Source organism: Populus nigra, chromosome 18 (assembly GCF_951802175.1).
Source record: "Populus nigra chromosome 18, ddPopNigr1.1, whole genome shotgun sequence".
Classification (NCBI taxonomy): domain Eukaryota; kingdom Viridiplantae; phylum Streptophyta; class Magnoliopsida; order Malpighiales; family Salicaceae; genus Populus; species Populus nigra.
The window spans coordinates 627,780-642,093 of record NC_084869.1 but is presented as its reverse complement, the minus strand read 5'-3'; the positions used below and the strand labels follow the sequence as shown (position 1 = coordinate 642,093).

Sequence of the window (14,314 nt, the reverse complement as noted above, 5' to 3'; positions counted from 1 at the left end):
GTACTGGATTTTCTCTTGTGTATCTAACAATTACGAAGTTATCATGCAGATGTACTTATTATATACTTTGCCAAAGATGGAGAAGATGTGGAAAGAAAAAAAGAGAAGCAATATAGAAAGAATTCTCCAACAGAATCTTGAATGATTCTCATCTATTCTGTTCTCAACGTGTTCTTACTGGATTAATTTCTTGAAATAGAAAGTAGGAGATGATTCTCTGATATATTTCTGCTATGTTCATGCTGCAAGTTTATTACCTGAGAAATATCGGTTCATCTGGTCCACATGGCCCCCCTTTCCGCGTGCATGATGTACACCAATGCTGTGTGTGGTTAGTGTGGACAAAAATAAAAAAAGAAAGACAGATACATGTTTTGGAGTAAATTTTATCATTTCATAACAAGACATATCTCTTTTATCTCAACATTTTAGGTCGTTTTTTCTATATATTTGAAGATAATAACCAAACATTACCTAAAATCCTGATTTAGACCATCATGGGCAGTCCTCGATCAACTAGGCACTACATGCCAATTCAAATGTCAAGCTGAAGGAACAAAATCCCGAGATGATAGTCGTCATATTGCAAAGCAATATTATCAAGTGGGGGGTGAAAATGAAACGAACCTTAAAGATTGAACATTTTCTAGTGGGGTGAAAACTAAATGAAAGAAACTTTTAAGAGAAAATTGAACATTAATGACCAAGTTGTCGGTTGTCTTTCCTTCCAGGTTAAGGGATGAGAGAAGATTTTTCATGAGAAGAATTGCATTATTGTCCGTTTTTGAAGACCTATCTTGCAAGTTGAAGGCTAGAGAATCTTCATCTACAAGACATTTGAGCATATATAAGAGATGGTCAAAGTGTTTTCATAGTTGTTCATTTTGTTTATACACTGAATCTAAATCTATACCAGATTCTTCTGTAACAAAGATGCGTGTGCATATCCGACACAAATATCCATATCAAATTTGACTATTTTTTTCTTAAGTTCTTTTATATATTGAGAACATCAGATTTCTCCTGGTATCGGATATGGTTGTCCGTTGTCCGAGGAAGCAACATAGGCAATAATTGAGAAAAAGAAGAAGCAAGACATTACATTTTCAAATACAATACAAGGACTGAAAGTTCTTTCAAAACAAAAGCACTATACGTGGTACAGGCTTCTTATAAAATCTTTCACTGGATTTGTACATCAATGACATTAGGTTCAACTTTGGTCTTAGGAATGTTAATGAACAGAACTCCATTTTTCAACTCAGCCTTGATCTTATCCTTTCCGCAATTATCCGGTAGCCTAAGCCGGGTATCATAAGAGCTGACGCTGCTACTAGACCATGAATCATCGCCAGTTTCTTCTTTCTTGTGCTCTCCTTTAATAACAAGCACATCATCCTCGACTGAGACCTTGACATCCTCCTTAGACAGTCCTGGCATGTCAAACCTCATCTTGATCTCATGCTCCTCATCTTTTATTTCCCATGGTGCACGCACCACTCCTCCTTCCCTGTTCCTGCTGCTAGGAATTGTCAGTGCATCATCGAACAGTCGGTCCATTGTGTCCAGCATTTGACGCATTGTCCTCATTGGTGACAATGGATCCAACAAACCTGTGATTGAGGTCAAGTTTCAAGTCATTTCAGATCATTTTTGCCATTGCATATGTTCAACATTTATAAAAGATGGATGACTTTTCCTATTAAAGAAGACTAATTAAATAGTATAACTGAAGAGTCTTTCACAACTAGGCCTGATCGAGCATATTTAAGATCGTTCAGAAAGGAGAGAAAAAGAAGAAGGAAAGACTACTTACCGAATGGGGAGACATCAACAGCTAATTTTCGAGGCCTTCTCTCAACTGCTGTCCCTTGGATGTTTCCTTGCTGATTGACATGCACGTCCACTGAAGTATCCTTGTGATCACCAGCAGCTTCTGCTCTCACCAAAGCCAACCTTGAAGGCTTACTAGTACTCTTGCCAAAGCCACCCCTTGATGGAAAGGACACTGAGCAAGGAGTTATAGGCTTAGTTGAAGGCACAACTTCGCCTTTGCTTGACAACAAAGGTGCAGATGACCAAGACAATGTTGACGAAGCCATTGCTAAGTAAAAACAAATATATGCACCAAGTGACAACCAAAGAAACTGTGGCTAGTGGAAGTGGCGGCTGTACACAATAGTTTGCTTTCTAGATATGCTGATTAAGGAGCTTGGGATTGTGAATATATAGAGCTAGAGGGCAAAAGAGAGAAGGGAAGCATGGAGAAGAGTCTTGAAAGTTTGAGAGTTCTCGAGCTAACTCAAAGAAACACCTAGAGTTTTGTCATCATCAAACATCATCCATACTAGATTTTTCTACTTCCAGTCCTTTTCTCATTCCTTCGGGAAACATCCTTGTATCTTGCTGTACATGGGCAGGCTTTGTGGGACGTAACCGTGTCTAAATTGTAGCCCAATTGTCTTTTGGTTCATGATCCAAGCCCACATGATTTTAGACACTAGTGACATCTCTTTGAACTTGGATTCTTCCCTTGTGGTTGTTTTTGAACAAAACCTTGGCTTTGGTCCCCAAGAAAATGGTGGTATTCTCAGTACAGTATCCTTCACTGGATTCTCTGTTTCCTATCAGTACAGCCTACTTTATGTACAGTAGATTCTCGCTGAATATATATATAGGATCCTAAACCCTAAGCACTACAAAGGAAGTCTTGAATAGTAATCCTATCCCATCTTCGGACAAACTCTCACAATTAATCATGTTGAAGAACTGTATATAACCTATTCTTTTTGGCTAAACAAGCTATTATCTTAATTTTTATTATATTTTCTCAAAATCAAAATCATCGTATAATTTTTATTTTTATTTCTTATGATGAAAAACTTGGATACACACCCTTTGGGTGCCCATCAAGTACATTTGAAAATATATAGATTGTGCGAGTGAGTTCACAAGTTCTTATTCGAACTCTCAAGAAAGGAGATACCAATATCTATAATTGTTAGAAAAACCAGGTAAGAAGGTAGATACCAATATCTACAATGCCAGACATGCTAAGGGTAAAAGAGAAGCATCGACGGTAAACATGTTTTTAAAATTCAAAAAAACATCAAATCAAATAAAGGTACTTTGAATTGTCATTTTACATGACTTAAAACTAGGTCATATATACAGAGTTAACATTGAAGACATCCAGAAAGTGTCGACTGTCATTGTTCTTGAGCAGCAATGATGAATTCCAACCCAGTGAAAATCAGTGAATCACAAGTAAATTTATCATGTCCCACATGAGGCAATCACCCTACAAAAATCAGAGAATCCAAGGCACTTAATATTTTAGCAGCTCATGGAGTCTTATAACTCACAAGTCCCTTTCTCTGTTTGTCACCATCTTTCCCATAACCAAAATCTCCATAAATAGCTTGGCAAAGTAAAAGAAAAGGAGAGGCTGAGAGAGGATTTATAACTGTTTGACTGGTCCATGGATATGGGACAAACAGTATCTTTCAAGCTATAAACAAGGTCTACTTCCACTACTACTATTACCCTAATCCCTATACCCATACCCTAAACTAGGGTAGGTCTACATTTGAGTCCCCAAATTCTCCACAGCCAAATCCCAATATAGCTGGTCACAAGGGCTCTCGCCAAACTGCCCAGAAAATGACCACAACAGCCCTGAAGATCCTACTTGCTTCATCCCCATTGGAAGATCACTAGAAGTAAACATATTGTTCTCCTCTTCTCCACAAATCCCAACTCCCCAAAACCAGCAACGTAATCATGTAGAAAGCAACCATTGGAGATAAATAAATAAATAAATAAAACAAAGCAAAAGCATAGCACAGCAAAGCAGCAACTGCCCACTCCTCCTCTCTTTTCTTTCACTATAGGAAACACTATCCAGCTTTCAGCGTTCTCGAGGGAGTTAATTATAAATCAGACCCTATATTTTAACAAAATAAATCGATCCATCCTCAACATTTTAGAAATTCAATATTTAATCCCTGTATATTAAAAACCATTCTTTCCCACTTTATTTCCCTTTTCTTTCTCAAGAAATGCTTGGAAAAAGAAAACACTAGATACAATGGTAATGGTGTAGCTTTTTGGAACAAGAAGCTTATAAATTAAGCATGGTCAGTTTTAGACAAAGAACTATTTATTTAGTTTTGATATTATAGGGACTAGATATTTCTTGAAATAAACTACAGGGACTAAGGTAAAATTAACACTTCTCGAGGGTACCCCCTCTTTGATGTTGTCTCCAACTGTCTGACACAGAACTATTTAGGGCTCTCCATGCCACAAGAAAACACCATTTCTTTTTAGCATTGTATCCTATGTCCATATTATTGTTAACCTTTTGCATTTTTGCATTATAGACAATGCACAGAACCTGTTCCCAAATGCATGGACTAGCTCTACCCTTCTTGCAGAATGCAGGCTAAATTATCTGTTCATTACATTTATTTCTCTGTGCATCTTGCATTTAAACATACCAACCACTCAAATCTGTGTATGTAGCTCTAGACAATTTTTTTTTCCTTTATATCTAGCCAAGTCTTTTGCTTTAGTACTATCGTTTGCATCATGGGGAAGATTGGAGGAAGTTCTTGGCTGAGTGCAGTTAAAAGGGCTTTTAGGTCTCCTAGTAAAGAGAATGATAAGAGAGGCAGCAGAAGGAGAGAAGATCATGAACAAGAGGAGGAAGAAAAGGTGAAAATTCTTTTCTTGATTAGTAATTCCTTCGTAATACAATAGCTTATTGACAAAGAAAAATGTTTTTGTATTGTGGGTTAATTTGTGCAGAAGAGAGGGAAAAGAAGATGGATTTTCAGGAAATTTTCAAATCAAGAAACAGTAATACACCATTGTGAAGCAAACGCCACTAACAATATTACAGAAACCACCAATGATGTTGCTGCTAATAATAGTATTAGTTCTGAAGCTGCTGATGCTCAGCAAAGACATGCCCTTGCAGTGGCCATGGCTACAACAGCAGCTGCACAAGCAGCAGTTGCGACAGCTCAAGCAGCTGTTGAAGTTGTTAGACTCACAAGGCCTCCCCTTTTTGTCAAGCAACACTTTGCTGCCATTGCTATACAAACAGCTTTTAGAGGATATCTGGTAAGTAATTAGCAAGAGATCAGTAAAGAGAAATAATTATATACCTCTTAATCTTAAGAGCTTTTATTTCTAATTGATTATGGCTGTGTTTTTGAAGGCAAAGCGAGCTCTTAAAGCACTTAAGGGGTTAGTGAAGCTGCAAGCCTTAGTGAGAGGCCATAATGTTAGAAAGAGAGCAAAAATGACTCTTCAGTGCATGCAAGCGATGGCGAGGGTGCAATCTCGGGTGTGTGAACAGCGTAGAAGGCTTTCCTATGAGGGCAGCACAAATTCCATCTCCAGTGATCCAAATAGCTTGCGGGGATCAAATCTTGCTGAGAGGAGATCTACTGTAAGAAATTTTGTTTAAGATATGTACATCATGCTTCAGCGCGCGTCAGCTTGTTTTGATTTGGTTCTTAACAATGAACTGCAGTGTTGGGATGGAAGCAGCACTGCTGATGATTGGTTTCATTGCAATTACCATCCTAAAACACTTGAGGAAATTCAGTCAATGTTCCAGGAAACAAAGGAAGTGGTTGCCTTGAAACGTGAAAAGGCTCTTGCTTATGCTTTCTCTCAACAGGTTTTTGACCACTTTCCTTGCCCTTAATTTGATCTAGTTCCTTTTATTTTTGTCGGCAATGGCAAGTTAATTATCGATCATTCGATTAAAATTCCTGCATTAATGATAGATATGGAGACCAGGAAGAGACTCATATGCAAGTGAAGGAGAGGTAGAAAAGAACCCAAGATGGCTTGAAAGGAGGGGAACGATAAAGGAATGGGAGGGAAGAGGGATTGCATTCCGTGATCAATGTCACAGCAGAGACCATGTCAAAACTGTTGAAATGGACACCTCTAGACCTTACTCTTACTCATCACCTAATGCTCATAAATTGCATCAACATTATCACTACCAACAACACAGGCCTAGTTCATATTCAGCTACCTCTCCTCTTCAAAAAAACCACAACAATCTCTCACAACCAACCACACCATCCGTATCCAAAACAAGAGCACTACTTCAAGTCCATTCATCCAGTCCTCGTTTCCTAAGAGAAAGCAGAAACCATGTAATGGGAGAAACTACTCCATCCGCTACTTCAAAGCCCAACTACATGGCTGCCACTGCATCTGCCAAGGCTAGAATTCGATCACTAAGCGCACCAAGGCAGAGAGCTTCAACCCCGGAAAGAGAAATATCAGGTTCAGCCAAAAAACGCCTGTCTTTTCTAGTGCCTGATCCGGCAAATAGCAATGAGGGTTCCATGGTTAATGATTATAACCTGAGGAGCCCAAGTTTGAAGGGCATTCATGGAGCCAATATGGTAATGGAGCAAAGGTCTAACATGTCTTCTTGTTACACAGACAGCATTAATGATGAGGTCTCTCCTCCTTCAACTAATGATCTTAGCAGGTGGTTAAGGTAAGCCATTATTTGCAGTGAGTTATTCTTTAGTCCCTGTGTGTTGAATGAAGTCATAACTTACTCCTTCATAGTTGAAAGCATATAAAGTAGTCCCTTGCTCCTTGTTGACCGCAACCTATCAATAGGTCTTCTCTCTAACCTCTCGCTCTGTTGGTTTTCCTCTAAGAGTTTAAATTTTCAACAAGTACAATTGAGATTAATAAAACCAACGAACGTTAATTTTCAATAAAAGAGAACGGTCAACAAGAGCCAAAGGATTAAGTTATAAATTTTCGAACATAAACGACTAAGTTATGATTGCATTGAAAACTTAGGGACAAAACAATGAGATACCATTAATGAAGAACACAACAGGCTTGGCCATATTGAAGATGCTAGAACTGGAGTTAGTTGAAGTTGAAAGAACTGGAGTTAGTTGAAGTTGAAAGAGGAGAATAAAAAAATGCAATATGTTCATCATCAGAATAACCCTGGTAGATGTTAAGAGAATTAAACCAATGCACATCAGTCTTTCAGCAGCTTTTTATAGTATTATGCACTGCCTTTATCAATGCTGCTGCAACCTTGAAAAAACCAAGTACATTATTGGTTTGATGGAGACATATCTTAAGCATTAATTTAGTCAGAGATGTCATTAAGAACTCAAAATTTCCAGCTTGATTGTAGGAACCAAATGCCCCACTTTGTCCATTCTACTAATTGCAATCAGTAATATAGCTACCCGACGATGGCTGTGAGTGCAACATTAAGCTCATTGTATGATAAATCTGGCAAGTGAGTTCAGTACTGCAACTCAGTCATTATTATGATTTTCCTTCCTAACGGCTAACTTTCAAGGGAAACAACATCACATATTATATTGTATATATAGCTAGAGAAAAGGGAAGTTAATGCCTTGCATGTTGTTTCCTTTTTCAGTGACTTTATGTCATTGACATGTTGCTCTAGGCTACAGTAGACTCTTATAATATTAAAGTGTAGGCAAGGCAAAGATTCTCTTCTCTTGGCTTTTATCCATATCAAAGTTAGAGCCATCCAAGCATGCATTAACATGAACAGGGATCCAATGTATTCCATGTTGCAAACTACAAGACGCATGCAGATATCGAAGAAACCCCTTTTAGTAGTGCTAAGTTTTGTTGCTCTTCACCTCTGTCTGTCACCTCCGTATAGTATATGAAATATAAATATAACGAAGTCCCACCTTGCAACAAAAACAAAACTCAAATAAAGGCAAGTTGAGGGACTTTGGAGAAAATAATAATAAATCATTTCAATTGTTTCAAGCTGAAATCCCACTGTTTGTTGCGCGCTGATGGTTATTATTACAGAGTCAACTTATGCTTTTCAATCTCTGGAACACAATGAATTTCCTCCAACGCCGGCCATCAAAACTTCTTCAATCTAACATGTCATACCATATGTTTTTTTAGGTATAGGTGCGTTTTTTTAGTCTTAAGAAGAGACATAATATTTGACGTACGATTGACACAAATTATTTACATATATTCTATAAATAATTAACCTGGGAATGATTTCATATATAAAACTATAATATACTAGAGTTAATAAGCAATTATTGTATGTCGAGTTGGGTAAAAGCAACCAATGAAAAACAAAACATTGATAAAGTTTACAAAACAGTAGCATCATCGAGCCCATCACAAGTTGAGCTAGTAAACTTTAAGAACCGGAAATTAATTAATGAAAATCCACAAAACTGTGGCATCATCAAGCACATAACAACTTGTATGTTAAGACATGCGTTTTAGAGTTTTTGAGCTCAAATATATCTGAAATTTATAATTCTGAAGGAAGAATGTATGCAGAGACTATGGATGAAATCAAGTTTCTAATTTCCTGACTGGTTCGTGAAATGCAACTTCAGGTCTAAGGTGACTGATGAGGACCTAGGAGGGCTAGAAAGCAGCGGCAAAGAATCGGCGGCAGCAGGAATTCCAGGCAGGAGAGCCGGTGCAGGAGTCCTTGCAGGGGTGAAAATTTATGAAAAAAGTTGTAATTTTAAAACCACATGACAATTTTTTATTTATGTACAAGCACTTAATTATCTCAAACTTATTAATGCTTTTCCCTGCTTCTAATAAATCAAGATGACTAAATTAAAAGGATCCTCTAATTACTTGTGAAGAAAAGAAAGAAGAATCTAGCAAGTCGGTTTAGGATTCCGGTCTGGGGCATCCTCCCCTCCTTTTTAAACCCAGGAATCTAAAGCCATGCAGCAAATCTCATTGATTGAGGTGAAAGCTTTTGCTTGAAGAAGAGTTGTCGAGATGAGCGATGAAGGAGGAGGAGGCTTCCCAGTTGGAAGAAGTGGCAATTCCTTGCGAAGAAATCGATAAAGAAAAGGGAATAACAACACGCAGAAGTTACTTTCGCACTGCGCTTCTCATGATGCTCATCTTAAAGAACAGAAAAGAAAGGAAAAGCCACGAACTCCGAACAAAACTAATCTACTTTTTAAAAAAATATAAAAATATCTTAATAAAAGAAAATAGCAAGTTTTTTTAAAGAATATAAAATCTAAATGTAATTTATCGAAAAAAATATGTTATTTTCCTAATTAACATTTTCATATAAATCGCATGTACATCAATTGTACAGTTATTAAATATCAATAATATTTTAGCATTAATGTGTATTAAACAATTTAACAATTATTTCATCTACGTGATTCATATCTTAAATATATTTGTTTTTGTAAAAGTGTTTTTAAGTTGAAAAAACCACGAAGTTCAACACTTTTTTACATATTTTTTTAATAATTTAATTTGAAATGAATATATTAAAATTATCAAAAAAAAATAAATCATTTGAAAATCATCAATTTAATACCCTTTAACTTTAAATCCATTTAAAAATAAAAAAAAAACATTCTCAAACACAAATCAAAATATATTACGAAATATCCTCCATCTCTAATCTATACTTTACAAGAAATGAAAATTCTCACAAACTCACAAGTCTTCTTTAATGGCTGCAGTTTTCGAGGGCTTGTTCCCTCAACAACATGCATGCCATGGTGTCTTTGTTTTCTTGCGGCATAGTTTTGGCACCAAGAAATGGGCTTCTTTTCACTTTCTTCTTGATTCCTTGAGGACTTCGGCGTTCAGAGCTCCCAAGCTTATGGGGAAGAAAGCAGGAAAGTGTAAGACCAAATTTTTAGTCCAAATCCAAGTTTAAATCAGCCCAAACCCATTTAAACTAACCTGAATAATTCTTTAAAAAGTAGCTAAGAGCATTGTTTTCCTTTTTTTTCCCCTTTTTTTCTTCTCTCTATCGTGATTTCCACTCCTGTATACAAAGGGTTTTCGTTTTTTAAAGCTTTAGTTGTTTCAACAAGGTTGAAGAAGCAAATAAATAATTCTCTCTCATGGTATTTTTTATTATTATTTGATTATAAAAGGATTGTAAAAGAGATTATGTTTTTGTTATGATTTTGATGATTGTTTGTCTTGGAATTATAATTGAAATATTAGGGTGTTATTTGGTTTAAAATAAATTGATTTGATGGCTTAAATGATAGGTTTTAGAAGAATAAATTATCTTTTTTTTGGGTTATGCAAAATAAAGGCTAACAGGTTAGGATTTGGAAATCCCGACCACTCATCTGACTAGTTGGTTTTTGTATTGGTCGATCGGTTGACTAGGAAGTAGAGTTTTATGAGTTTTGCTGGGTTAGATCAGTTTAAGTTATGTCCGGGTTTGATCGGGTGAAATAGTTCAATGTTATATTTATGTTTTGGTATTTAAACTTAAAGTTTTAAATCTTATATGTTACTTTGCTTCAAATCATATTTTTTTTTATTGTTTTTTGTATTCATTATAGGTTCTGCTAATATTTCTCCTAACGATCTTAAGTAGTCTCCGGTTCCACATCCGGTTGTCTTTTGCTTTCGTTTTTCGGGTGAGTGAGATAATCTTTAATATGTATGTAATATAAATAAATATGTATGTTGATTATAAATAAATATTTTTGAAAGATTATGAAATATTGCGTATTTTTAAATAACTTGTTTTTTTAATATGTCTATTCTGAGGCTTATCATAAATATGGTGTCCTTTCAACACCGCTCCTACATTACTAGTCATGGACCTAGAATTCAGTTCGTGACAGAAAGAGTCATAGCTCGGTATGCTTTGGGTGGAAGCATTCAATTTTGGAGGCGCTATAACCCCATATAATAATTCTAAGCTACACAGAGCTCGTTTGGTATTGTAACACCAATTAATTTTTAAGGTATTTTTTATTTAAAATTACATCGAAATAATTTTTTAAAATTTATTTTTAACATGGTGTTTTGAAAATACTAAGAAAAAAAAAATAATTTAAAGAAAATTTTTTTTTTTTTTTTTAAATATCTTTTGAAACATAAGCATCTCATGCTTAACATCATCCATTTGTGTTTTGTCATGTTCCAAGCACAGTAAAGTTTGGACTGCACTGATTATTTCCGATGAAGTAAGTTCGAGTCTTAACGATTCAGATGTTTTATAATAAACTTCGGATGCTCCACCATGTAGATAAGAAGTTTGGGAACACGATCATGGTGCTCCACCACAAAGAATCATGGTACAGCTTAATCATTAGATAAAACAGCTTGAAAATGTGAGCACTGATGGACACAGAACAGGTGGGGGAGATGTCCTCATCAAAAACAAGATTTTTCCATAAAAAAGAGAAGATATTTTCCGACAAAGAGGGCTAGACAAGTCTCCCTCACTAATAACAGAAGGAGAGCCCACCTTCATTTCCAAGAGCAAAAGAACAAAACATCATCAACTCTACAACTTCAAGAGGTCACAAAATAACCAACTAATTCAAGAACCACCAAAACCATAAAAATATATCAAGCTTATAAAAATATAAATTGTCCTTAATTATGGCCTTGTGTGCCCTTAACTAACTAGAGAGTGGCACATTTAGCCTTGATTTAACCAAAGCATGGCAATTTCAGGTTCGGTCCTTGAACTGGCAAGAGTTGGACTGCTATTACCACTGCTATCAGAAAATGAGGCAAGTGTTTTCTGCAAAACCCCAGATGGAGAAGAGACTGTAGTAGCTGGAGGACTAATAGAATCACCATTTTCCATCATAGAAGAAGACTGATTGGTTCCTGTGGTGTTGCTTGTCCTCAGCTGTAACACCTCTGCCAAGGGGCCACCTGGGGTGCTGCTGGTGTTACCACATTCTTCATTTCGATCTGATTTGATTAGGCCTAAACCCATTTGGATCTGACCCATTTCATCATCAGTAGACCTATTGCTTCCCATTGATAGACTGAGAGGGGAAAGATGGAGCTTCCCATCTGAGGAAACAGAACTTGAGTTTCTAGAAATTGCATCATTAGACCATGCATCAATAAAACTCCTTGGAGCCTCATCAAGAAACAGACTATATTGATTGCTTTGTTGGTCTTCTCTAGCATTAAAATTTCCAAATGAGTTCAAATTCAAAGACTCTCCTTGGTAATGCTGTTTGAGAACAGAAGCACTGTTAAAGGAACCTTCAGTAGCTAGTTCAATTTCTTTGTGCACTAGATGTGGCCACTGTTGATCATTTTTGGTTATAGGACCAGCTTCCCCTTTCAACATCCAGTCCAAGCTCCTTAACAGAATCACCAAAAATTAGGGACTAATCAAGGGAACAAGAAAAAACAAACCAGTTTCGCAAATCACATCCCTCAATATAATGACTAATCACAAAAATCTAAAGATCAAACCAACCTGGGTTCCTTGAATGTGGAAACATAGGCTCCATTAACATCAAAAGTTGAAGTCTTATCGCTGGTTTTGTTTACAAAAACTGTGGTCTGGATATATGGCTGAGGCATAGGCCCAAAAAACTGATCGTGAGAGGCAGAGCCACTGTTGCTGTTGTTGATTGTGGGTTTAGAAATGGCCACGGTAACAGGAGCTTCTGGACAAATAGCAGGATTATGGCGGTTCTTCTTGTTGTTATTGTTGCTAGCATTGAGTTCCACATGCTTTCTTGAACGGGGTCTGCCTCTATGCATATGACGCTCACAGTATTTCTGATCAGGTGCCACATCTCTTGAGCACCTCCATTTCTTCCCATCTGTTCTCCTACACCTCCCTGGTTCTAGATCTGCCCCATTTGAGAACCTTACATTCAATCCATTCCCCACTGCATGTGCTCCAAATAGCAAAAATTAATCACAAAGATTGCAACTTTGATGTACTTATGAATAACCCACCAAACCAAGAATATTCATCAAGAAAAAAAGAAAAGATATTGAGGGGTTTAGCGTTACTTGGGGTTGGAATTAGAAATTGAGGAGGCACGGGGACTGAGGCCGTTATATAGTTGTATATCATGGCTTGTCTTTCAAGCTCTTTCCACTGTGTATTTGTAAAAGGAAACCCCAAAGACGCTGCCATATTGCCTCCTGCACTTAGCAAAAGAATTCACTGTATTTGTCAGTCCACACAAACCTTGATTCTTGCTCTCATAAAGGTTTAATCTTTGAAAGTTGAACAGAGAAAATGAGAGAGACATTAACAAGGAAAAACAGCTAGAAGTGGATAATGGACTTATTGAAAGGAAAAAGAGAGATAAATTTTTCTACAACCTGGGGATCTGAAGGCAGAAGCTGCTGTAGAGATACTTGTTTCAGAAATGTCAAAAGGCTGCAAATTCCTAACCCCAACTGCACCGCCACTGGTAGCACCACCAGCAGCAACACGGTATATACGATCACTTATATAGTTCATCAAAGACTTGTTTCTATCACATGATGATGTGGGACCATAGTCAAACATTGGACGGTGGTGATTAACATGAGGAACCGTCATAGGAGAACTAGAAGGAAATGATTGATGATGATCAATAAGTTGATATAGCTTCACACCAAAATCAACATTACTACTACTAGTAGTAGTGTTTATTTCCTTAGCTACCTTGTTTGAAACGTTTAAGCCATCATCTGTTGTCATCATGATGAAAAATAAAGAAGAAGAATTTTTTTTGTCTCAATTTAGGAAATTCCCTTTCCCATAAAACAAACCACAAGAACCTTTCTTGCACACAAATTCCAACCTTCTCCAATTTTCTTGCTTATGGGGCTTTCTTTTTAAAGAGACCAAAGCAAGCTAGACCACCTTCTTGTGCCCCATGTCTTTAATTTCAAGCATATATGGGCTTATCTTTATTTCTGAAGAAGAAAAAAACTCTCTCTATATCTCTCTGGTGGGTGGGTGGGTGGGGGGGGGGGGGGGGGGGGGTGGAGTCATGTAGGCTTGGTGTGGGATTTGGTGATATAGGAATGGGTTGCCGCCATTCTTAGCCTTTGCCGTGCTTCCATGCTTCCAACATTCGCACTCTTGAGGCAGGCAGTAGTAGCAGACAAATTAGTAAAAGCGAACCCTCTCTCATCATTATTATCCTCTGTCGTTTTATGCATGTAAAAGCTAGCACAGCCGTACTAAACCATGACCTTTTTCTCCATATTTTTGGTGTTTTTTAAAAAACAAATTATCTCAAGAAATTTAAAAATTTTTAAAAATCATTTTAAAAAAATCTGATAAAATGGTACCATTTGAATCGAAATATCTACTAATATTATGTTTTTAAAGTGCGACCACTGGATGTCATGTTTCTAAAACAACAATTTAAAATATATTTCACAAGAGTAATATTAATTAAAATTTAAATTGAAGATTAAATTGAACATGTAGTGTTATCTCTTTCTCGTGAAAAATTTCACTAATACTTTAACTTTTTTTTTTTGAAAA

The 14,314-nt window shown here is 36.6% G+C and overlaps 3 protein-coding genes and 1 long non-coding RNA gene across 4 annotated transcripts; 1 reads left to right on the top strand and 3 right to left on the bottom strand.

Annotated features, from left to right (window-relative positions):
• Positions 1–1,074: 1,074 nt before the first annotated feature.
• On the bottom strand, positions 1,075–2,286 carry LOC133678458 (small heat shock protein, chloroplastic). The gene is made up of 2 exons (XM_062100754.1): positions 1,817–2,286; positions 1,075–1,613 (listed from the first exon to the last, which is right to left on the bottom strand). The coding sequence occupies exons 1-2, from the start codon at positions 2,100–2,102 to the stop codon at positions 1,183–1,185; spliced, it is 717 nt and encodes a 238-aa protein (XP_061956738.1). The 5' UTR covers positions 2,103–2,286; the 3' UTR covers positions 1,075–1,182.
• A 2,021-nt stretch (positions 2,287–4,307) lies between these two features.
• On the top strand, positions 4,308–8,670 carry LOC133678381 (protein IQ-DOMAIN 18-like). The gene is made up of 6 exons (XM_062100669.1): positions 4,308–4,719; positions 4,813–5,130; positions 5,228–5,461; positions 5,546–5,695; positions 5,805–6,538; positions 8,430–8,670. Exons 1-6 carry the CDS (start codon positions 4,594–4,596, stop codon positions 8,575–8,577), a joined length of 1,710 nt encoding a protein of 569 aa, XP_061956653.1. The 5' UTR covers positions 4,308–4,593; the 3' UTR covers positions 8,578–8,670.
• LOC133678382 (uncharacterized) lies at positions 7,296–8,965 on the bottom strand. Its single transcript, XR_009835955.1, has 2 exons — positions 8,683–8,965; positions 7,296–7,745 (listed from the first exon to the last, which is right to left on the bottom strand). It is a non-coding gene; the product is annotated as an uncharacterized LOC133678382 (long non-coding RNA).
• Positions 8,966–11,205: 2,240 nt separating this feature from the next.
• On the bottom strand, positions 11,206–13,929 carry LOC133678006 (growth-regulating factor 4-like). Its single transcript, XM_062100152.1, has 4 exons — positions 13,153–13,929; positions 12,835–12,969; positions 12,287–12,707; positions 11,206–12,167 (listed from the first exon to the last, which is right to left on the bottom strand). The coding sequence occupies exons 1-4, from the start codon at positions 13,517–13,519 to the stop codon at positions 11,483–11,485; spliced, it is 1,608 nt and encodes a 535-aa protein (XP_061956136.1). The 5' UTR covers positions 13,520–13,929; the 3' UTR covers positions 11,206–11,482.
• Positions 13,930–14,314: the final 385 nt, after the last annotated feature.

What these genes read in the sequence shown, in the direction of transcription:
- LOC133678458 (XM_062100754.1), bottom strand. Translation starts at nt 2,102, where the DNA reads ATGGCTTCGTCAACATTGTCTTGGTCATCTGCACCTTTGTTGTCAAGC. An exon ending in TGTTGATGTCTCCCCATTCG is followed by an intron (nt 1,614 to 1,816) that starts GTAAGTAGTCTT and finishes CCTCAATCACAG; the next exon opens with GTTTGTTGGATCCATTGTCA.
- LOC133678381 (XM_062100669.1), top strand. Translation starts at nt 4,594, where the DNA reads ATGGGGAAGATTGGAGGAAGTTCTTGGCTGAGTGCAGTTAAAAGGGCT. An exon ending in AACAAGAGGAGGAAGAAAAG is followed by an intron (nt 4,720 to 4,812) that starts GTGAAAATTCTT and finishes TAATTTGTGCAG; the next exon opens with AAGAGAGGGAAAAGAAGATG. An exon ending in GATCTTAGCAGGTGGTTAAG is followed by an intron (nt 6,539 to 8,429) that starts GTAAGCCATTAT and finishes ATGCAACTTCAG; the next exon opens with GTCTAAGGTGACTGATGAGG.
- LOC133678006 (XM_062100152.1), bottom strand. Translation starts at nt 13,519, where the DNA reads ATGATGACAACAGATGATGGCTTAAACGTTTCAAACAAGGTAGCTAAG. An exon ending in TTCTGCCTTCAGATCCCCAG is followed by an intron (nt 12,970 to 13,152) that starts GTTGTAGAAAAA and finishes TGCTAAGTGCAG; the next exon opens with GAGGCAATATGGCAGCGTCT. An exon ending in ATTTCTAATTCCAACCCCAA is followed by an intron (nt 12,708 to 12,834) that starts GTAACGCTAAAC and finishes GAGCACATGCAG; the next exon opens with TGGGGAATGGATTGAATGTA.